We start from the raw sequence: 23,387 nt of genomic DNA on the forward strand, positions 1-23,387 counted from the left end.
AACAGAAGTGAAAGTTATTATTGGGACATTTTTTAGCCGGGGACTAACCCATACTATACTCTTGTGAATATATATTTTTACAACAGAGATCTACGGCACAAAATATACATCAGGACTACAATACTTGTAGGTTGGATATTGGAATGGGTTTGGTATTTTTATGGGATTTGTTGATATTAGAAATTTCATATTGTAAGTATTTAACACTGAACAACAATGAGCTTGAGTGGAACTGGGTCTCTTAAAATTATGTTTTGAAAGACAGCTATGCCACCCACCGGATTACGTTTTTATCAACCCAAAAATGAAACATTTTAATGAATAATGTAATATGTTGTTCACTCACAGCATATTTAATTTGTTTTCTTCCAACATCCGCTCATCATCGACTGGAAAAAAACATAGCCAGTGAATATAATGCAGGAAACCGTTACTTTACCATTGATGCGTACTGTATCAACACAAAACATTTTGGAAGTATATGAGTGGCATTTTTTCAGAGCTAGCTGTATATCCTGTCTCCATATACAGACTGATGACTCAGTAGTAAAGGCTTTTAAGAAAGAGAACCTTAACAACCTCAGAGATCATACTGGTTACATGCCAAGCGCTCCATTGGTGATGTATTAATTACGCACCATAGCTCTATTGATGGATGAGAGAGACACTGTCTGAATAATCGACAAAAACAAAACAAAGCAATAACAGCCTTAATGTTGTCGATTCAATTTCTCAATCCTTTCTTTTTCTTTTTTCTTTCTTTTTTTTACCTGTCTTCTGCACCTATTCAGACACAGAATATAAGACTGTCTCTCTTTCACAGACAAACACAGGTCTCCTGATAACAGCATTCGCCCACTTGACATCTGTGCGGCATACAAATGTGCTGGATCTATTATTAACTTCATGTGCGATGAAAATGCCAAAGTGCTTTATTGGGATTATCATTTCCTACGGCGTTCCCTCTCTGTGGATATGTATAAAACCCCAACTGCAAATAGGTTATAACACGTTTTCTGCATAAACAACCCAAAAGCTGAGCGTCTGTTCAAACCACTGGTTTATTTGCATTTACATTCAACATGTTGCGCTAACGGTTAGACAATGAAGGCACACAGTCATGCTAATAAAAGGTTGGTTTTTTTGCATGCTTTAAGAGTTACACTTTGGGTCACACAATCACAATCAACACGTCTTTGTATAGATGGAAGGAAAACACAAGTGCTCTTCAACTCCAGCCAAAAGCCAGAAGTGGCTGGCACTCAAGAACTCTTGGGAGAGCAGAACCGGGGAATAGAATCCAATTACAGAGCTCTGAGATGCATATAATTCAAGCCCCTCCTCTACACTGTGCAGGATATAAGGGAGAAAAAAGATAACTTATATGCACGAAGGGTTGATTAATGGGATGTAAATATTCCTGCTACTTACTCGCTAACTTTAAAAAGTGAAGCCATGAGTTCATGCACACACACATACACACACACACACACACACACACACACACACACACACACACACACACACACACACACACACACACACATGCATATAAATGCACAGGTGCACTTATCCACCAAAGCTTTCATATTAAGTTATTATTCGACTTTCCTCTGCTGTATGACGTTAGAGCACAGTCCCCTGTCTTTGTCCCTCTATGCCTCCTCCAGCACAGTTTCACCTCCTCCTGGACTCCGTTACTGACCAACACATACAGCACAGGGTCCACCACGCAGTTCAGACTGGACAATGCCAGCGTACATGAGAAGAAAAAGTGCATTTTTTGTTCAAACTTGCAGTAACTTCCTTGAGGATCTGTGTTATCAATGTAGTAGAAGACTAGTGAGCGCGTGAGCAGGAGAATGTGATATGGCGCAAAGCAAATTGAGAAGATCCCAATCACCCCGAAGGACAGCAGGCGGACCTTCCTCTTAGCCTGGGCGCTCAGGCCGGGACTCTGGCCCACAGTGGCCAACACCCTCCAGTAGCTCAACGCCAACACCAGCAGGGGCAACAGGAAGCCGATGCCCACTCTGACCAGGTTGAACAGGGCTACCGGCTTCTGCATGGGGTAAGTCTCATAACAGCGGTCATTGTTGTTTACCTCATCATGGGCGTCAGTGAGATTGTCATTGACCAGAACCATGATGTGCATCGTTATCACTACAAGATAAACAGTGGCACACTGTGCCCAGGCGTAGCGGGATGTACGGTGGGTCTTGGAGCGGAGTGGGAAGGTGACCACCAGGCAGCGGTCCACGGAGATACAGCAGAGCAGGTAGAGACTGATGTACATGTTGGAGTAGTAGAAGAAGCCAGCTATACTGCAGGACATAGCACTTAGCTGCCAATGGTGGTTCTGCCGGTAATAATTGATCCAAAGGGGCATAGTGAAGATGAAAAGCATGTCGGATAGGGACAAGTTGAGCAGGAAGATTCCTAGAACGTTTTGCCGCCGCACTTGTTGGCAAATGGGGCCCAAGGTCAGCACATGGAAGATTAAACCAAAGATAAAAGTCAGGATGTAAACAGACATCAGGAGGTCACTGATGGCGCTATCGCCAATTTTAACACACACAGGAGTTGAGTTTGTGCTTGTTGCAGGTTGTGTGGTTGTGAAGTTCATTGTTCTTTAGTTTTCTTTCACTTCCTTTCTGGTTAGAAATTCAACTGTAAAAGAATTAAGAGATTGTTAGTTTAACTGAGTAAAAGTGACACCGGCAACATGAGCTTACTATGATACCATAAAATTCATAGTACAACTTGGACATTTTGTATCCTCCATCCTATTTCGTGGTTCAACAAGCTGAAGAGATAAAGTCATTTGGCCGTCCCCTGATGTTTCTGAATGTGAGGTAGTTTGGCTCTACAATATGCGGTGCTTGGGCAGAGAGTTGAAGTTCCCTTAGAGAAGATACAGGCTTATTCATGCTCTCTGACGATAACAGTTTGCAGTCACGGTTCAAATAGAAACTGAGATTGCCAAAATTGCCCCCTTATTGCTTAAACTGCTCTGTCTGGAGAAAACAAATCATGCATTTTATTTTATAAATGTCCTATTTTTTTATGGAAACGGCGTGCAATTAGGAACCAATCCTGTATATCAAATGAATTAGATGTTCAAACCTCTGCTCCCAATCCCCCCTACCTGTTAACATCTTTTTATGTTCAATGCTGATTTTTTGTAAAACTGTCTATAAATTGCTGCCCTTATTGCTCTAAATCAGAGTGTCAGGCAGGGGCAGCACAGCATTGTATGTTACTGCAATCAGTGCTTAACACAACTTATTTGTCATATTTGTGATTCTGTGTGGACAGAATAACCCACAGTCAGATTCAACCTGTTGCTGCTAATGTAATGTACCCTTAGTCTATTGTCCGATGTAACAGCCATCAGCAGAACTGGGTGGCATAAGCGTCTTTGCCAGACAAGAGGCATTTTAATGTTTACTTTGGCTTGAATAAGTAATGCTAACTTCCTGCCCAATATGAATTAATCAATGAGTTTCTTCCTTGATTTACACTGATTTACAGTTCCAGTCCATCGCAGAGCTGTGGGTGTGATTCCCGTCTGTCAGGCAGACACATTCTTGATTATTTCTCTGTGTTGCTTCCTGTTGAAGATATTCTGGTGCTGACCGGTCAAACAGTTAAATGGAATAATAAAGTCAGTCTCTCCTTAATGTAGATCCCTTGAAACATTTCCTACAAAGACAACATGTGGTTGTTTTTTTATGTAAAAGAGGCCTCAATTATTTAAAAAAGAAAAGAAAGATTTAATACGCAGACTTTATTCTACTCTAGATCAAGCTTTTATGAATTGGAAGAAGGGCCCGATCTACTACTTTAATGAGATGGTTGGAAGCTTTTAAAACAGCCACTAAACGACGGTTTATTCAAATACATTCAAAATGCGTAAATTTGCAAAAACTCACTTCACGTCCTTTCCTGAACTGCCTGAGAAAACTTTGTTAGAGAATATAATGTCGCCCCCAGAATCACGAAACAATATCTCATGAATTTATCATTCTTTATTCACAACCGTATTCTATATTTTGGCTTGAGGAAACATTGTTGTGCCTCGTATTGAAGGCAGGTTTACCAAATACAAGGCTGATGCTTTCCTCATAGTCAAACGTTGTATTTTGTTACATTGGAAAAGTCCAATGTTGTATCTTTGTGCCCTTATTTATGCATCACAGAGTCATTCTTTGATATGTGTTTCCTCTCTACCTTCTGTTCTATCACTTAGGCTTGGCCCCGCCGTGTTCAGGAAGCATCTAATGTCATTAACGTCTGAGCGGGGATAGGCCGTCCCATCCAAACTCAATTATGAAGAAGCCATTTAGAGTCTAAACATTTTTAGAGAATGATAATGTGTGCCTGCGCGAGTGTGTCTTTGTGGGTATATGTGTGTGTTTGTAGAAATGGGTTTGATTTAATGGATCATTCCCCAAATTATAAAACAAAACTGTCAGTAGTATCGGAAATGACTGCTCATACATCAGATACCTTTTCTAAAGATAAAATCGTGGGTTGCTGTTTGGTCATCAGTCTGGTTGCTATGACTAACCACAAATCTTCCGTTCTTACTAACAGCGACCTAAAACTGTGGAAAGTTTGCTCTTTTCACATGCTATCATTTATGTTCTTTTCTTTTCCTTCCAAGCTACAGGTTTTCATCTTTTGGTGTATTTCTTACATGTAAAGCATTGCTTCTTTTCATTTATGACATTATCCTGCTGCATGCCTAGTTTACACAGCTGGTACAAGTTTTAATCCATCCTATCATCCATCTGAGCCAACTATGTGTTTGTTAATATTATAAACTGAACTAAGCCTGGTTGTTATTACACTACTTTGTCACCAGCGAGGCTTTAAAAGAGCAAAAGTGAGCCTCTTCTCTCAAGAGGAGGAATGTGACACGTGCCAAATCTTCTTTTCCAAGAAAAATGGAAAAATATGATTTATGTTTTACAGCTTGCCTCCCTAATACAAAGGCTGTGTTTCAAAGGTTAACAGTCCACCTGTGCAGTATATTCCAGTATTTTTCCACTATTTGTTTTTTTTTAAGCACTTCTCTACTGCACTCTCCAGCCTGTTGAAGTGGCCACCGCAGGGAGAATGGCAGAAAACATTCAACCCTGCAGAGAATCAACATTTCCAAACTAATTATTTTTTCCATGCTGACTCACACAGCCTTGAGCACGCTGTATTTCCACTGACAACAATCCACTGGGGATGGAAAAAACTAAAAAAAGTGAGGTTTCAAATCAAATGAATTCCTTATAAACTCGCTTAAACACCATTAAAAATACCTCACATTTTTAACCTTTTCACTGTTACATTCCGGTACGGTCTAGTATAATTTTAAGACATCCAGAACTGTAATTAATGATGACATTACCTATTGTTTTTGGTGAGAGGTAAGTCTTGATTGTAAAACGAAGCTGTCCAGAGGGTGAAGAGTTTCAGACACATTCCAGAGATGCTTCAAGTTCGGCAGAGTTCAGAGCAGGAGGCTGATAGGACGATCTTCAGAAGACTCTTCAGAGCTGCTGACATGCAGCCAATTACTACAACTACAGGTTGTGTTTCTCTCTGTTTACTCTCTGTGTTTCCTTTTGTTTGAGATTTTGATTGAGGCTGCCGATGACAGCCACAGTTGAAATGTCAGCAAGGAGTGTGTGGAAAGGATGAGACGTGCAAAAATGAGAAGACACTGTGGGAGGGAGGTTTGGTTTTGCACACGTGCACAGAGGAAGTATGCACCAGACAGTAATGGACCACAAGTGATGCAGATGTTAACTCCTGAGAGACAGAAAAAAAACAGGCTTCTATCAGTATATATTGTGAGCACTGTGTTCAATGTAAATTGAAACTCTGTGGACACACAGCCAGTAAACATAACACCTAAACATTGATTTCCCCATTTTACTTTCACAGTGATGAGTCTTTTCGTAGTATAACCAGTGTAAATGTTCAGTATAATAGGGATATTTTCACTTCAAAGCTTTACCCTCAGAATAAATTCCCTTTGACGCAGAGTTAGGCTGAATACCTTCATTATGACTCAGTGTTAGAAATCTAAGGTACTTATCGTTTCATTGCTGAACACAATAAAGCTTCTGAGGGTGATTTACATGTTGTGTGCTCTGTACCAGGCAGGGATATGATCAGTGGTTACCAGCGGTAATTCACCCAGAACAAGCCCGTCAGTGAAATATTCAAGGCTCTTTTTATGTTTAGAAAAAGACTCTGTGGCGGAAGCCTGCTGCCGATCTGTTAATGTGTTCAGTAAACATTTATACCAGCTGTGAATGTAGTGTACTTTCCTATGAGCAAGATTACATACCTAATGTTCACCACAGAAAAAGCTGAGGGGTGTAAAGAGGAAGGTTACAAAGAGGAAATGGTTAATAATATTTGCCGATGAGTATAGCAGATACTCTAGGGGCTTTCTGACCTCACCACAACCTTTTCTTTTGACACGTGGGTGTTTTAGAGTCTGTGTCTGTAAGTAAAAGGCAAAAGAAGGATGTTACTAAATGTGTTCGTCATAATACTAGTTCAGCTGATAGTTCAGCTTAGATATTAGAAGGATTTTTAATCCTAAACATGAAATGTAAAAAAGAAATGTTTTGAATGTTTTTGAAGATAGATAGCCACTCCAGTGGTAGATACTCGCTCTCGCTCTCGCTCTCGCTCTCGCTCTCGCTCTCGCTCTCGCTCTCGCCGCTCAGTATTGGTTTCTTATCTGAGTTTCTCCTGTGGAAAGTTTTTTCGCTGACTTGTTTTCCCTCTGCTTCTAGCATCACATCTGTCTGTGTGCTTTTGGGTCCGATCCAACTCTGATGGTATTAAAAACGACGGCGCTGGTTGTTTGTTAAAACACTTGAACAATCTAAAACAATCTGCTAAGGTTTTTTCTGACCTTTTGCAGTCATGTGCATGCATCTACCAATAAAGACATTACTGAAAAGACTGATTGACTTGTCTTGGAAGCCTACCTTCTTGGTCTATTTCTTTATTTTTGTAAATTTGTAGTGGAAAGAATATTTGTATAACAGACTATAACGTGTCTCTGTATCTTATAACAAACCATTTTGTGAATATGATACATGTTCTTAATTTTGTAACCAAGTATTTAATACCTCCCATTGATGCTTCATAAAGTTACTTTCGTTTTTCCAAAGACAGACTGGTGTGAACTGGTTCTGTTGTACCTTTTGGTTCTGACAACCGGAATAACTCGGCAATTTTCTGTAATTTTGCAAATTGCTTTAAACTGTTGAGTTATTCCTTTTCAAAATGAATTATGCCTGAGTGCAAGGGCAAGCTTTGCAGCTGGCATAGCCTTTTAATGTACTTGATGGCCAAACTGCAGGTCAATGGTTCTGCAGTCACAACGGCTGATGAGAAAAGTGCAATCAGAATTTGCGATCATGTTACACGATTACAGAAAAAACATTTCCAGAGCTTTGTTTTATGTGTTTACTGACAGTGTTGGATGGTTATCCCAGGAAGCAGGAGTATAACGAGTAACGAGTATAAACCCTGAAACCGCTTTAGTTCAGTCCACATTCTAAACTCTATTATTCCAAACGTCCTTTACTTTCCCCTGAAAACAACAACAAAATGTTACACAACACATTTAGTGAATAGAATAAGATTGCGTCATCTGGCAATGGAGAATATTAGTAGCTCTTTCTGTCTGGAAGCCAATAAAACCTTTTGTCTTAATAAATATATTGTGATATTCTATATGTGCATTTTTCTGTCTAAGTATGATTTTCTATAAACCACAGTGCCCTGCTGTTTTTATGATTATTTTTAATGAAACTATATATTTAAAACATGGAAGTTTTCAGTGTGTGATCCCGTGGGCTGAGAGTTAATACAATAGGGAAGTATTAGAGAGACAAACTAACCCAGGGGTGTCAAACTCATTTTAGTTCAGGGGCCACATGCAGCACAATTTGATCTCAAGTGGGCTAGACCAGTAACATCAGAGCAAAATAACCTGTAAATAACAACAACTCCAAATGTTTCCCTTCGTTTTAGTGCAAAGAAGTACAAGTACATTCTGAAAATGTTCAAATTTAATCTTTTTACAAAACATTATGAACAACCTGAAATTTCTTAAGAAAAAAAGGTGCTATTTCAGCAATAGGGTTAGTTTATAACTTACACATGTGCGTTACAATTTACTAATCACAGTGTATCTACAAAGGATTTTACTTTATGATCAAAACAACTAATTTTTACACTTTGCAAAGTCATCCCGCGGGCCGGATTGGACCCTCTGACGGGCCGCATGTTTGACACCCCTGGACTAACCCCTTGTTGTTTAGGGTATTTTCCATGGGATTTGTTGACAATAACAGACACAGATTATTATCGTATTCTTTAACGTGAGGTTGAACTAACCTGGTTCTAAACCTCTGAATCAACACCCACACTTCAGACTTGTTCAGCAATACGATTTATGATTGAAGTGAAACAAAATGGCAATTCAGCCTGATTATCAGGCTTACATTGAAGACGACTGTTCTAATGTGTTGAGTGTACACTCTGAATAAACATCCTTTATGTTTTACATACATCAAAGATACTTCCATCTATGGTAGAAATTCATTAAAAGTCCTGAAGCCATCCACGAAACCTGTTGCGATCGCACCTGAGAGTATACATTATCATTTAAGCACCTTTTCAGAAGTAGAAGAGGGAAAGTCAGATTATCATAGTACTCTTCTGACAACATAAATGAACGTTGCTTTTCGCAGAATTAGATGAAGCTAAATAGAGACTTCGTTGTAGTACCAGGTACTAGTCTCTCTGAGGTTTGGAGCTCTTTTGCTTACTAAGTGGAAGGTCTCCACTGCCACTTGCCCGAGCAGAGACATGAGCATGGAGAAGTGTAGCTGATGGAATAGTGAACACACTATAGACACTTGAAATAAATAAAATGAGACAGTGTATCATTTGTAGTAGTTTGGCAATGATGATTGGTGTAGTGTAGGAGGAACCAAGGGTGCACTTTCACCAGAGTAGCTGGCTGAAGTGCGCGGATCACAGAATGGAAAACAATTCACTACCTTTGCCTGTATAGCCACAGGGTCCCCTTGAGTGCCACTCTGTAATGTGTAATGGGTGTCAAAATTTCAGGTCTTTGTTCTCTGACAGCGGAGTGTTTTTGTGTGTGTGTGGTCAAATGCATACATAAATCTATGCTATCTTAAGTCCATGTTGCAAGCATCCTTGACAAGTTGTATTGACACCATTGTCAGTAGATTTTATATCACAGAAGTTACATCTGTTTTAATCTTCTCTTTGTCAGAAAGGGACAAAAGAGTGCGAGTGGATTTTATTGCTACATACGTGATCATTTTATTTTTTAAAGCATGTCTTTCGCCACAGACAACCTGAGTGACAACAATGGTCTTTGCTTCCAAATAATCTTAGTAGTGAATCTTAATCACATGTCCATGACTCCTCAGTTTGGTGAATATTACAATTTCTAGATGACAGTTAAGTACGGATGAATAAATAACTCATCCAAGACAGAAAAGAACATTTTTCAAAATTTGTATTATCCGTTACCAGCGCTAGGATTATCCTTCAAACATGTAATACACAGTCTACGCATATTTGACAGCTACATAAACTTCAGGTTACACAATATGTATAATAGACCATCATAACTACAGTATGTTTTATATTGTATCTAAATAATTCTACTTCACAGAAACATGCAACATATTGACGTGACACGTAGTCAATCAATCAAACTATATTTACTCTACAAAACCTAGTTTAGTAACCCAAACTGTCCGTTTATGCACTTACAACATAGAGAGAGGTCCGTTCTTCTCAACAACAGTAAACAAAGGAGCTGTGTGGTTTTAAAGAGGCATCCATTTACCTGCTCAGGTGTAAAAATGATGCCTCCATTGGCAGCATTTTAAACTTATGTACACTCCAGATTATATATTATTTACTATTTTCTAATTGAACCTTTACTTATACTGGTAATCTTATACATAAAGGTTCATTAAAACTTTTAAAAGTATTTAAATACACAACTGTTTGACTTCAGAGATGGGTGAAAGTGGGCAACTCAGGGAATGAACAGCCCAAAACTGGAGTTCATTTAAACCCACAAAGACATCTTTAATCAAATGTATTTTCTAAGAGTCTATTGTGGCTCAAAACTAGTGGTAATTGCAGAGCATTTGCTGTCACCAGATCAATACCTCCAGTTTGCACTACAGGGCATGCACTTATGGGGATGCATTTGTGAATGTAGATGGGTTTGACTCCAATGCCTGCACATTAGTAATTACCAGCACAGAGGAAGTCCGTTGTCACTGTAAAGCACCGAAAAGAGATTAAACCGATCCTTACTGAATACATAAAAGGGACGGTAATTCCAGTCAGTCCAATTAAATGACACCAAAAACAAACTTCTCTTTTAATGGAAGGCAATTTCATTTTCAATATTCACTCCTATTTGTTTAGAAAAAACCCTCAATAAAAACATACCTATACCAAATTCATATCTTTATCGCTTGTGGTGAGGTGGAATTTCCTGCTTCACTAAAGCGTCTGACAGTGGCAGCAAAAGAACATGATGGGCGTCATTCGTGTGAGAAATTCTGATTTAAATTTAGACTCGGTCTGTAAAAGCTCCCCAGGTCAGCCGCACAGAGGATGTGAAATAGAGTCGAGCTGTCTTTATTATGAAAATAGTTCAGCGATTCAAAAGAAGAAAGAGGGCAGAGGTGAATGATCAAAAGGAAGCTTTGATGACCTCAGGCTGGGGGAGAGACGTTGGATTTATTGCTGTGAAATTGCACGCTGGCAAACAGATGTTGTGCTGTGAAAGTCTGGAAAGCTGGACGCCAATCTTTTTTAAATCATACAAGTGTATGTCTTTTTCAGGCTATAGGTCGACCATCCCAATCCTCCCTCCTCCTCCCTACTTCTTTTCTCCTTCCTAAATGAGCTTGAGTCCTCTGTCTCTCTCTGGTCAGAGGATGCTGACCCTCTCAGTGAGGCCTTGCACATCTGCATCCTCCACGGCCTCATCGTCAGAGCCCGGCGCAAGAGGAGGAGGCACGAGGTGAGAGGGGTAAGGCAGAGTATGTTGACGGGCAAACATTTGCCAGCGGATGTCATCACTCTCATGGGTGATGTAACGGCCGCCGAGTTTAGTCTCCAGCTCCCGCAGGTCCAACCAAGTCTGATAGTCCTGAGACATGAGAAACGGGAATAAACACAGGGATGAAGTTTCAGCTTCAGGAAACTTTAAATTAGATTAAAATTTAATGGGCTTTTTATGTGTTTAAAGCTCAACATCCAGTAATCGATTTAGACCGCGCGCGCGTGCGTGTGTGTGTGTGTGTGTGTGTGTGTGTGTGTGTGTGTGTGTGTGTGTAGAAACTTGAATGACCCTCGAATGGTCTGACTGCTTCTAAGGAAATTATAAAATAAACTTTCATCCAAGTTAGGGCCAATGTGACACTGAAGCTTAATTAAAGTCAGAACATTCTTGCAACAAAACCGACAGAGATAGCCGTTTTTCTACGGCTAAACAATTTGTTTCGAAGGAGACTCATTTAGTAGACTGTGCAGTTGATGAATATTTTTACAGCCAATAAAGTTCCCAAAATATCAGACTTGAGCTTCTGTCTCGCCGCTTGGTTGCGAGTGCAGACTGTATTATATTTGCTATTTGCTCTAATGGTCACAGATTTATTTGAAGGATTTGCTGAAGACAACAAAGGTGAAGTTATTGTGAGGAACCGCTCTAAAGTTATTGACAGTCACCATATCTGGAAAAAAAAAAGCTGATTCCTGTACTTGAATTTGGGATTAATGTTTGTACTTGAAGCGTCAGACAGACTTTAAACCATGTATTGCATAGTGTGGATGTTCGTGTGTGTATACAAGTAGTTTCTATATGCTACCTGTAAGTATACGTGGCTGAGACTCTTGTCCACGCTGTAGCGTTTCCTCATCTTAACTTGCAGCAGGTTGTTGATCAAGTCAGTTGCTGGAAACACAAAAGTAAACAGATCGGCCTATAAAGTCAAACTGACTAGAGACAGTAAAAAGACACAGAAGTCATTACTATCAACAATTCTATCCATGCAAACTAAAGTTGTGGAAGAAACTAAATGCAATGAACAGGAGCCATGTTTAAGATGACTATCATCATGATGATGCAAAAATAAAACAGTTGTCATTACAACCTAAATAAAGATGGATCTATAGCAGGACTGTTGTATAACACTGCATAAGTTTTTGCTAGGTGTACCTAATAAACTGGCAACTGATGTGCGTAATAATTAAACTCTCCTGTCGTCCCTCCCTCTCTGCGTTTACCATCACTGGAGATCTGTTTCCAGGGGTTGGGAGGGTACATGAAGGCTGCGTTGTGGATCTGGTCGTTGATATCTTCGTCTTCATTAAAGGGGAATGTTCCACTCAGGCTGACGTACATAATGACGCCGACCGACCACATGTCCAGTGAGCGGTTGTAGCCCTGGTTCAGCAGAACCTCCGGGGCCAGGTAGGCCGGGGTGCCGACCACCGAGCGACGGAAAGACTTCTCGCCGATGATACGGGCAAAACCAAAGTCACACAACTTCACCTGAGAGAAGGAAGCCGTGAGGAACAGTAGGTAGGAAGTCAGGTCATCATTCGCATAGGATGAAAACAACAGATACGAGGAAACACGTCAGAGCGACTGCACTACAGGTGCTCTGACGTGTTTATGACGAGGTGTAAAAATCCTAACGAGAATGGGTTTTTAGTATGTGGGTGTTTTTGTGTGTACCTGGGGGAAGGGATCAGCAGAGGCAAGCAGCACATTCTCAGGTTTCAGATCACAGTGAACGATGTTCTTGAAGTGTAGATGTCTCAGAGCTGCAAGAATCTGAGCATACAGACCCACAGACGCACAAACAGGATATGAATAAGATTGAAGTAACTGCCAAGCCCAGTACTAACGCACACTTTCAAAGATAAGTTATTGCGCATTAAATATGTATCAAGGCGCCAGATTGGCAGACCACAAAATGGCACGCAGCAAGACACTGCAGCAACAGGATGTCATTGTCAGTGATAAGTGACACACACATAGACACACACACCAACAGCAACAATTTCCATGAGCCAGCATACCTACTGATACAGACAACAAATCTCTTCTTTTCTGGGGCACATACACACCTGTGTGATCAGGAACTTAGTGAGCCTCTCAGGCAATCTGCCTTTCTCACTGGAGAGGATCATCTCGAGCATGTCACCATGCAGCTTCTCCATCACCACGAACACTTTCTCTGGAGTCTCAAACATACACTCCAGGTTCACAATTCCCAGGTGACGTAAACTCTGAGAGAGGAGGAAGAAGGAGGAGGAGATATAGGATGATATGAACATTTGGGGGTTTTGTTTGAAAAAGAAGGAGGGATGAAAAGGCAAGGGAGGAGCGAGGGGTGAAAGAAGTATACGGAGACAGAATAAGAATTAAAAGGCAGATTAAACAGTGTGAGAGACCGGAACAGAATGACAACGGAAACAGACAGAGACGAACAGAGTCAGCAAAAAGATGGAAAACCAGAGGACGTGAAACACAGCAGGGAGAACAGAACATTGATTATTACGAAGTTTTAATCCAAAAATGCCATAAAATGTTCTTCAGAAAGCATATTTATATGAGTCCGACGGGCAATGTTTTAAAAAGCTATTTTATTATTTATTATAAGTGTGTAACTGGTCTTTAAGTCACAGCACATACACAGACTAATGCACCTCCTGTCGATCTCCTGTCGCCATCTGCTGGTGAACAATACACTATACATTTAAGTATGTAGAAAACTGGCAGTTTAAGAAAGAGACATTTAATTGAATTTCTGTTTTCAAATTATTTCACAAACAACAGGCTTACCAACAAATAATGCAATAACGCAACGTAAAATGTTTGTTCCATTATTTCACTGAACAAATTGTTTTGACAATGATCTCATCCTTTTTTCTCAAACATGCAAATTCATCTAAAGTCGTTTTAAACAACTTAAATACTTTCTCTAAGCAATTTCATTTTGACTTTATACATCACTTGTAAATAACAGTTGTATAAATGAGATGTTTGTTGGTTCTTAACAAGTTGTTTGACTATTCTCAAGGGTTTTGATGTATGAAAAATTCTATATTTTTATATTATATTATATTATATATTCTATATCCTATATTTCTACAGTACAAAAAGATAAGCAAAGAGTATAAAGGGAATAATGAAGCCTGAATTCTTCAGTACTGCAAAGACAATTGAATTATCACTCTATTTTAAGTAGAACATACAGTAAATGTAAATATATATCTAATAATTTAAACATGAACCACACACCACAGATTGGTCGGAGACTGAATCATCTCTTCCTAAGAAGTAAACATAGAGGAAACCTTTTGATGTACTTCCTTTTGAAATATTTCGTAACATGATCTAAGGGGGATATTTGGAATATTGAGACTCGCAGTCAAATGTAGTCGATACAAATCTTATGTCACAATGCAAAACAGTATTGGAATGACTGTCCACGTGTGTTTACCTGCAGTATGGCCACCTCGTTCCTCAGCTGGCTCTCCTGCTTGGTGGGAAAGCGAAGCTTGTCAATGACTTTGATAGCTACATCCCTCCCCGTCTTCCTGTGCTTTCCTGGTGGAGAAATGGAGCGTAAGTAACAGATGTGGATGTGAGCTGAACCTCACATACATGTGGACATACAGTATATTGGGCCGGTCATCCAGAGGTTGTGCTGTACTTAAAATAACCCTCCAATGATTTAACATTCTTATAACATTGTCGGACTCGGACTGTATGAAATCGGTGATGTATTGTCTTATAAGATACGATAAGATAACAACTTTATTTATCCCGAGGGAAATTGCTGTACAGCAGTTGTAATACAAAGTGGGAAGAGTGAACATTTCAAAGTCTATAATAACAATAGCAAATAGGTGCAAATCCAAAATATATACAATATATACAATGCCAAAATTAAGTCAACAGTATGGATCATAAAAATATAAACAGGTTGGGTTAGTGATCAGTCGAAGTGAGTTGCATACAGATATATTTATCTTTTGTGTCTTGTTAGCTTGTAACTTTAGACACTACTATTTCCTACACAGCACTGTCACCTATTTATTTTGACCTTTACAAAATACAGTAATCTATAGTTTAAACAGTGTCACTGGACAGAGATCTACATACCTCCATACACTACTCCAAATTGCCCAGATCCCAGAACTTCATCAGCAAAAATCTGGTACACTGTACAAATATCCTGTTGGAAAGCAATATTTCACACATTCATCATCATCCTCAAAATATAATTCATTTGAAAGGTTGAAGAAAATTGATAGCAAATGTACAAACAGTCATACCACATTCTCTTGGATCTGACTGTTGGACACAGATATGCTGATCGAAGCTTGTCCTGAAAATACAGCACCAGGAACAAAGTAAAGGTTATACAGTATCGTGAGTTCTTAATTGTGTATCACCCTCAGCTCAACATACTAGTCTTGTGTAAGAAAAACTTAGCTCACTGGAAGATTCTGCTCTTTATTTGGCCAATGTGTTTTGGCACAGGCCTTCATCTGGGTGTTTTTGATAAAGAACAGACTCTTCCAGTTAGTCAGCTAGAGTTGGAAAGTTGTTTTTGGTCCATTGTTTCTCAAGCACCCAATTGGCTAGTGACGTAGCAACAGCACACACATTTTTGAGGCATATTAAACTGACATGCCCATCCATAAATGCAATGTGCCAATTAGTAGCTATAATAAACCAAAACACAACACCTTTATTTGGCTGCTCTCAACTTACTGTGAGTTGTGTTCCCCCCGACTGGTGGAGCGTCCTGAAAGATGATTGGCATGAGGGCCAGGCGAATGGCGCTCTCCCATGCCTTGGCCACCTCACGGCCAATGCCGCTGTTGGGAGCTACTTGGCTGGGGGAGGGTGGGGTTGGGGGGAGAGTCTGGGGGTTGCTGGGGGACAGAGGCGGGAGAGTGTTGGGGTCCTCCCCTCCAAAGTAGCACATAGTGCCTGTGATAAGCTCGAAACAGTGAGGATTTGTGCCTGGGGGGACAAGGCTGAAGTTTCCAGCAGGACGCACCTCCAGGATCTCAGACAAAGGGATCTCCTGCAAGAAAATGGACCAGTGAGGTTGCACACTTTAAATTAATTAATTGAGGTCAAAGCTTTTCATGGAGAACTATATTTACCTTGTAGAATTTGTTGGTGGTGTTGTTCTGGAAAAGTATGATGCACTTACAGTCCAGTCGCCAGTAGTGCCTCTTTCTCTGTTTGGGGTTGAAGTAGGGCGAGATTGGGTGAGAGCAATGAAGGTAAAGCAGAACAATGGTGGTATGGGATGGGGAGAGGACAGAGGGTGAGGAAGGGGGCAAGGATCAGGACAAAGTTCAGGGATCAATATGAATGCATTTCAAGTTCTGCGTTGACGTCCAGAGGAAGAGAAGAGATGAGAAGAAGGATGAGCAGGAGCACAAGCTGCAAGATGAGAATGTTGAAAGAAAGAGAAAGAGTGGAGGAAAAAGTGAAAGAAAGAAAAAAAAGGAGGGTGTTAGTGAAGCCAGAGAGGAAAAACTAGCAAGAACAAGGCTAGAGAAGCAGCAAAGTTCCTTTGAGAGCAAACATAGAGAATACGAAAGAATAAAGAACAGCTTGAATTGACCACACATCTGGTGAGTGCCGTTAGGTTTTCCAGGAGACACAGATTCATCATCAATCAAACATTTGTTCTTTTGTTCACACACACACACACACACACACACACACACACACACACACACACACACACACAACACACACACACACACACACACACACACACACACACACACACACACACACACACACACACACACATATATATAGAAGAAAAAGGAGTTATAAGGAATATAGTGTGTAAAGCCACATTGAAACTGTTAAGAACTTGCTGCAGTAAATAAAAGAAAGTGCATTTTGAATAAATTTACTTAAATCGGATCGTTCAATCCCTACAACAATGACAAAGATACTTTTCAGGAGAACTGGGTAGAGAGGATAGCATGGGAATTATGGGTAATGTTTTTACCAGTGTGTCCTTATTGCTGTAGTGAACCATCCACCCTTCCTTGATAGACGTACTGGATCGACGGGTTGTCTGCCTCACCGACTGCACCACCCTCATTAACGGGATGTAAACACTAGAAGAAGAAGGAAATAACTCAGTGGGTAAAATAAGAGTTTTTGTTTCTTTGTGCATAGTGTTATTTTGCTATTCTTTTAGTTTTTCTTTACCTCTGGTCTCCGCTGGTTCCATCCTGGTGGTTGTCCGGAGAAAAGGACCCAGGGATGCTGCAGGCCTCGTCTGAGTCATCGATCGAAGACTTGTCTGAGGCGTCGTACTCACTGCTGTAGTCCATGGGCACCTCAGGGTCAGCACTGGGACTCAACATGTCTAAGGGCAAAAGACGAGGAAGAGAAGGGGTTGAGTGCAACTAGATTTTAAGTAGCTATGCTTAAAAAATGGTGTGAAAAAATACAACTACTTGCTACTGCTGTGACTGTGACCGCTATTAGAAGACTACAGCTTTACATGCATTAACAAAGAGTGCCGGTGATACTTACCGCAGTTACTTCTGTTGTCTGAGAAGATAAAAACATTAGTTCCAGTAAGTTTCAGTGTTGTTAGATAATGTATTATATCATGTATGGTAATTAAAGTAACATTGCTATGACAAAGGAGACATGCAGATATGAAATCACTACTTCCATGCAGGGTTAACAGAGTCATAAAGACATTAGAAAGGTGATAGATTTATAAATTCCTTCACCTCCAATGGTCTCCCCGAGGCAGTCATTAGGAACCTTGTACACACAGCGTTTATGGCAGTTAAACTTGCAGTCTGAGAGAAATAAAACACATTCTGATCAGATTACATGTAATCGAATTAGATTTAGTTTGTATTTTGCATCAACCCTGGACTTCCAGAAATTAATCTCTCTCTTTTCTGTACTCACCTTTGCACTGGAGGCCCTGCCTGAACAGCCCTCGAAGAAGTCTCTTGCAGTACTGGCACACCGTCGGTCGCGTGTACGAGTGGACAGCGAACGTGTGAGGCACCTTCACCTTGCTCATCAGGATCTTGTCCAAATGAACAGGTCGGCCCGTGTAAAAGCGCCGGGCGTCACTAGCGGTCCGTGGCTAGTAGAGTAGAGAGAAAATAAAGATTATTATTAAATTGTGTGTGGGTAAATAAAACAGTAAGAACACTGTTGTCTACTTTTGACAACAAGGTAAATAACTACCAAACTAATTTATTACCAAAGCAATGACATATCATCACCTATTACGAACTTGTTAACAAAGAGAGAAGAAAGAAATAGAAAATTGTTCGGGAAGGAAAGTCTGTGGATAATTAAGAGTAACAAGGACATTGTTTCTGGAAAGTTGGGAGTGGTTTCACTGTCATCCCAATCGTGTCCATCCATCACATATTTTGTTTGAGTCTCAGCATAAAAACCTTCTAAATCAGAGACTAAACTGAGTTAAAGGGAAAACATGTGATAACAAGCTTTCAAATCTGGCTCACCTTTCTATGTCACATGCAGGCTCATTAGAACCCCCCCCCCCCCCCATTTGTAATTTAAAGCATGTAAACATGTTATAGTAGAAACCCAAAAATACAACTATGAACCTAAACATTTACATAATATATTCCCTTTAAAATGGGTTTACCCAGTTTGTGACACCAACTTAAAGCAAAGCAGTTTGAAGTGATTGAATAACTTGTCCACTGGAAAGCCCTCCTTAACTTTAATAGTCTAAACCTGACCAGAGCATTGTGTGTGCATGAATCCACCAGTACCATTTGTGTGTGTGAGCGGATGAGGCTTGCGTCCTCTTGGCAGGTGGAGGTCGTCCCTACACTATACACTGACTCCGTGGTGGAGAGACGCAGGGACTGGCTGCTGCTCAGGGAGGTGGTGGACAGACGCCGTTTACGAGCTCCACTGCAGTTGTTTGGGATGCTGAATGCACATCGCTTGTGGTAGTTTAGTCCACATCCTGCAGGGGGCGGCATGAATCAAAGAACCAGGGGGCAGGAGAGTGGAGGAGATGGAGCATAATTGGTGAGTGTTACAATTCATTTTTTCAGAGACATTTATGGACAACAGCATCTGACCTTTTCACACTTTTCCCTATTTTGCTCACCGTCACACTTGAGCCCTTGTCTAACCAGTCCGAACAGCATCTCTCCACAGTGATCACAGAAGGCTGGGGCTCGGTATGAGTGCACGTTGAGTGCATGGGGCCGGATCTGGAAATCTTCAAACGTGGCCGCCGCTAAAAGAGATAACAGACGTAGAGAGTGGTCACAGTGGGTGTCAAGATACAACTACAATACTAACTGGGCAGAATAAAGAATGATTAAATGAATGAGATGAAAACAGCATGGAAACATAGATGGGTTTTCTTCCTGGCAGGGGAGCATTACAGTTTGAAAGAGCAGTGTAAAACCTCATCTGTAGTAAAATAAGCAGATAAGAACTGATTTCAGGAGTTATGATGCAGAGTGAACATGAAAGGGAGATAGCAAAAGCAAAGGAGAAGGAATTTTATTTAGATTTGAATATGGATATATTGTACCCTAATGGCACAAGATACTCACACAAAGAGAGGAGAGCTGGTTACTTACCAGAGAGCACCACCTCCACCAGATCTCCCTCCTGAATGTCACAGGCAGCTTTAACCAGTTGCAGGATATTGTTGGTGCTTGTGTCATGCTTGAACAGCAAAATCTTGTCATATATGCCATAGAAGCCGCACTCAGGGAACTAGAACATACAAAGAAAACATAATGGAAATGTAAGTTCGTACGATCAACTGTATAAAAGGCAGAATTTAGATTAATGTTGTGATTTAAATCCCAGAAAGGCCATTTGTTGAAAGACTATATATTCCATATAAAGCAATAAAGGGCGATATGTCAAATATCAACAAATAAAAAGCATGTGTGTGGCAGATGTTCCAGTCAAACAGTTCACTAAACTTCTGTTAGTGGCAGAAAATGCTCAGTTCAAATAAAACCAAGAGTAAATAAACAATCAGAACCAACCGGTAACAGCAGAAAACAAACACAAACCTGTTTTTTCTGTTCCACACACAAACCACTAAGCCCCAGCCTACTGTCAAATACCGAATAAACTCAACAGTCCTTTAAATTCAAGCTAGGAGAAAGTACTCATTAAAAGTTTGGACTTTTTAATTAAGAAATACCATTTTCATTAACAACAACCAATTTTGCTGTGACATTTGGAAACATCCCACTACAGTGCTGTGAACGATACAGGAATGTCCATATGATCTCAAACATATGAAGTTACTGCATGTCCTCAACTAATTATATCATACCCTGCTATGTAAAGCCCCTGGAATATATAGCGGCCAACACAAACACACAAGAACCACTGGCTGAATTCCACAAATCAAGCAAGTTGGCCAATGTGAAAAACAAGACAAAGGAGAAACTCTATCCTATCACTCATATACAAGTACACAGACACACGTTTCCATGAAGCTCTTCCAAAGAGATGAGAGATGAGCGTGTCAGTCAGAAGTCAGCAGAGCAAAGGAGGCTGTCATAGGGAAACCCTGCTCTCCTGAATAGTTAATACTGTCTGGTTCACTTCAGTGGCCACACCACACAGGACACCACAGCTACACACACAAAGGGAAACAGAGAAACAGAGAGAGGAAGACATTCACTGAGCTTTAAAATGTGTCTTTGAGCAAGAATACACCGGACACGCTGAGTGAGATCAGAAGCACACACACACACACACACACACACACACACACACCCCTGTCTCTCTTGTTGTTGTTTTTCCTATAGTGGAGTCAAGACTCACCATCTGGCCATGGCTCTAACAACTTACAGGAAGGGGAACCCTGGTCTCCACCTTGGAACCACACAATGACACACATACACCTCCTCCTCACTTACCAACAGACACGCCCTCCTTACAAACAGCCCCCCCATTTCCCTTATTTTCTCCTACACACACACACACACACACACACACACACACACACACACACACACACACACACACACACACACACACACACACCTCTCTCTCAGTTTCCCAACAGGCACTCCACAACACCGCATCTGAAATCCAGGCCTGGCTTGTACCGCTGCCAAGCTACACAGTGAGTCCACCACGCCCCAGCAGTGGGCTACTGCTACTGACCTCACAGTCAACTACAAAACAGGAAAAGCACAGTGGCCTTTTTTCTAAATCTGCATAAGTTGCCAACGTTGGCAATAGACAACATTTTTACTTCAACTTATCATTAGGTAGTGATGGCCTAGTGGTACGGCTTCCAAACAGAACACCAAATTATTGTGAGTTCAATACCAGAGTTGCCAACATTGTACCCCTGAGCAAGGTACTTAACCCCGAGTTGCTCCAGGGGGACTGTCCCTGTAGTTAGTTCACTGTAAGTCGCTCTGGATAAGAGCGTCTGCTAAATGACCTGTAATGTAATGTAATTATAAAGTATATATGTTGAAGTGCAGCCTTTTTAACAGAATTTCTATTATCTGTCGAGCATGACAAAATCATGATTGTTGGCGAGTTTCACTTTCATGTCGCCAACACCTTAAATCATTCAACAACAAGCTTTTTAAATATAGTCTGACGGATCTTTGACCATTTGTGTATCTTGTTTTCCAGGCAACAATACATCCGTGGGGAAAAGAGCCTTGACCGAGAGTGACCTCACCATCCTCGAAGAGGGAGCAGAGCCCCACGGTCGCCTTGCAGTGTAGAGTTTAACCATGGCTTGGTGAAAGGAATTTCATTTCAGTCGGCCAACTGATGTGGAATAGATGGTATGTGACTGCTAATATGTGAAGCATCAATGCTTGACGTCTTGGCTCTGACCTCGTCACCCCCCACAAGGAAGCACCAAGCTGAGCTCAGCCTGGAGTTCATCCTTGTGGAACGTAGGCCTTCAGGTGGATGCCGGGATGAAGGTGGGACTTTTATGTTGCGAGAGAGAGAGAGAGAGAGAGAGAGAGAGAGAGAGAGAGAGAGAGAGAGAGAGAGAGAGAGAGAGAGAGAGAGAGAGAGAGAGAGAGAGAGAGAGAGAGAGAGAGAGAAAGAGAAAGAAGAAAGAAAGAGAGAGAGATGTGATTGAAGCAGCAACTTGAGCCTTACTACCTCCACTACTCTGAAAAATCCATACAAGCTGTTTTCATAGAGACTCTCTGGTAGTAGTTCCAGTTAACACAATTTTGTGAGGGCTGTACGTTATCCAGAGTGACAGGGAGTTTCTATAAAGCTGTTGTTTTATCTGACATTTTTCAATGTTGTGAGCAACACAAATTCCATTCATCTCCATTGTACTGGGGTGGAGGCAGAGATGGACAGATAAAACCAAAACTATCTGCATGCCTAGATACCACTAGCGGTAAAAGCTTTTGGTCAACACACCCTTTAACCACAACAGACGTCTACATAAATGTCTCTGCTTCAGGTCAATTAGATGACACGGATACTAATAAGAAGAGGCTCCAAACTTTACTAAGATCAGTCTTTAAAAACCCACAAGTTCTCTGACAGGAGTGAATCCCGTAATAACTGCATGCATCAGTACCTGGGATTGCCACAAATAAGACCAAGTGCTGCCACTTGTAATTACGAAACACCCACAGAGCCCAGATCAGAGGAGACTCCAAGCTCTGCCTAAATCCACAGACAGCCCTCAGCCGAAGTCATTTGTAAGCCCCACAGCGCTGTTTGATGCCAGACGCTCTGCTATTAACCCCACACTGTTACTCCTCACTTCTTTCCTGAGCAACTCAAGAAACAAGGCAAGTCATACTACCCCGAGCCTTCGGTCCAAAACATACACAATGTACCGACCACAACTGCAGTTGCCACGTCTGTGCAGACCACAAGTCTTTACTGCTCTACTGAAAAGCACAATATCCCAACTCTCCAAAACCACAGTTACCTCAGAGAAAATGACAATTTTCTTCTCTCCCCGTCCCAGTTCTCAGTGAAAGCACAGGGTGGGAAGAGCACAAAAGTTACATTACTTCTGTCTGAAAGTCAACACGGTGGAAAATGACATTATTTGTCTTGTAATTACATAATCACCTCTATATGTTTGTGTGTACACTGTATGGCTGTGAGAGGCAGGCAGAGGTAATGATGCAAGAGATTTGTGTGCGTGCATGTGTGTAAAGTCAGCAGACAAAGAGTTGGCTGTATTATCATACATACTGTAGTA

At 40.9% G+C, this 23,387-nt stretch overlaps 2 protein-coding genes across 3 annotated transcripts in view; both read right to left on the reverse strand.

Annotated features, from left to right (window-relative positions):
• Positions 1–1,043: 1,043 nt before the first annotated feature.
• On the reverse strand, positions 1,044–5,696 carry gpr184 (G protein-coupled receptor 184). Its single transcript, XM_029447158.1, has 2 exons — positions 5,408–5,696; positions 1,044–2,670 (listed from the first exon to the last, which is right to left on the reverse strand). Exon 2 carries the CDS (start codon positions 2,624–2,626, stop codon positions 1,586–1,588), a length of 1,041 nt encoding a protein of 346 aa, XP_029303018.1. The 5' UTR covers positions 2,627–2,670; positions 5,408–5,696; the 3' UTR covers positions 1,044–1,585.
• Positions 5,697–8,472: 2,776 nt separating this feature from the next.
• The window catches only part of prkd2 (protein kinase D2), a 31,867-nt gene continuing 16,952 nt past the window's right edge, over positions 8,473–23,387 (reverse strand). For both annotated transcript variants that reach the window (XM_029447088.1, XM_029447089.1), the window contains exons 2-19: positions 19,780–19,918; positions 19,296–19,427; positions 18,949–19,148; positions 18,101–18,284; positions 17,914–17,985; positions 17,708–17,725; positions 17,378–17,537; positions 17,172–17,283; positions 16,300–16,377; positions 15,899–16,217; positions 15,457–15,509; positions 15,284–15,356; positions 14,619–14,725; positions 13,240–13,401; positions 12,845–12,943; positions 12,391–12,658; positions 11,973–12,058; positions 8,473–11,254 (exon numbers count right to left, since the gene is read on the reverse strand). In XM_029447088.1, coding sequence (XP_029302948.1) covers positions 11,033–11,254; positions 11,973–12,058; positions 12,391–12,658; positions 12,845–12,943; positions 13,240–13,401; positions 14,619–14,725; positions 15,284–15,356; positions 15,457–15,509; positions 15,899–16,217; positions 16,300–16,377; positions 17,172–17,283; positions 17,378–17,537; positions 17,708–17,725; positions 17,914–17,985; positions 18,101–18,284; positions 18,949–19,148; positions 19,296–19,427; positions 19,780–19,918 — 2,484 coding nt within the window. In that variant the 3' untranslated portion in view covers positions 8,473–11,032. The remainder of the gene's footprint in view (positions 11,255–11,972; positions 12,059–12,390; positions 12,659–12,844; positions 12,944–13,239; positions 13,402–14,618; positions 14,726–15,283; positions 15,357–15,456; positions 15,510–15,898; positions 16,218–16,299; positions 16,378–17,171; positions 17,284–17,377; positions 17,538–17,707; positions 17,726–17,913; positions 17,986–18,100; positions 18,285–18,948; positions 19,149–19,295; positions 19,428–19,779; positions 19,919–23,387) is intronic.

This window comes from Cottoperca gobio, chromosome 13, assembly GCF_900634415.1.
Source record: "Cottoperca gobio chromosome 13, fCotGob3.1, whole genome shotgun sequence".
Taxonomy (NCBI): Eukaryota; Metazoa; Chordata; class Actinopteri; order Perciformes; family Bovichtidae; genus Cottoperca; species Cottoperca gobio.

Coding starts and splice junctions, on each gene's coding strand:
- gpr184 (XM_029447158.1), bottom strand. CDS start 2,626: ATGAACTTCACAACCACACAACCTGCAACAAGCACAAACTCAACTCCT.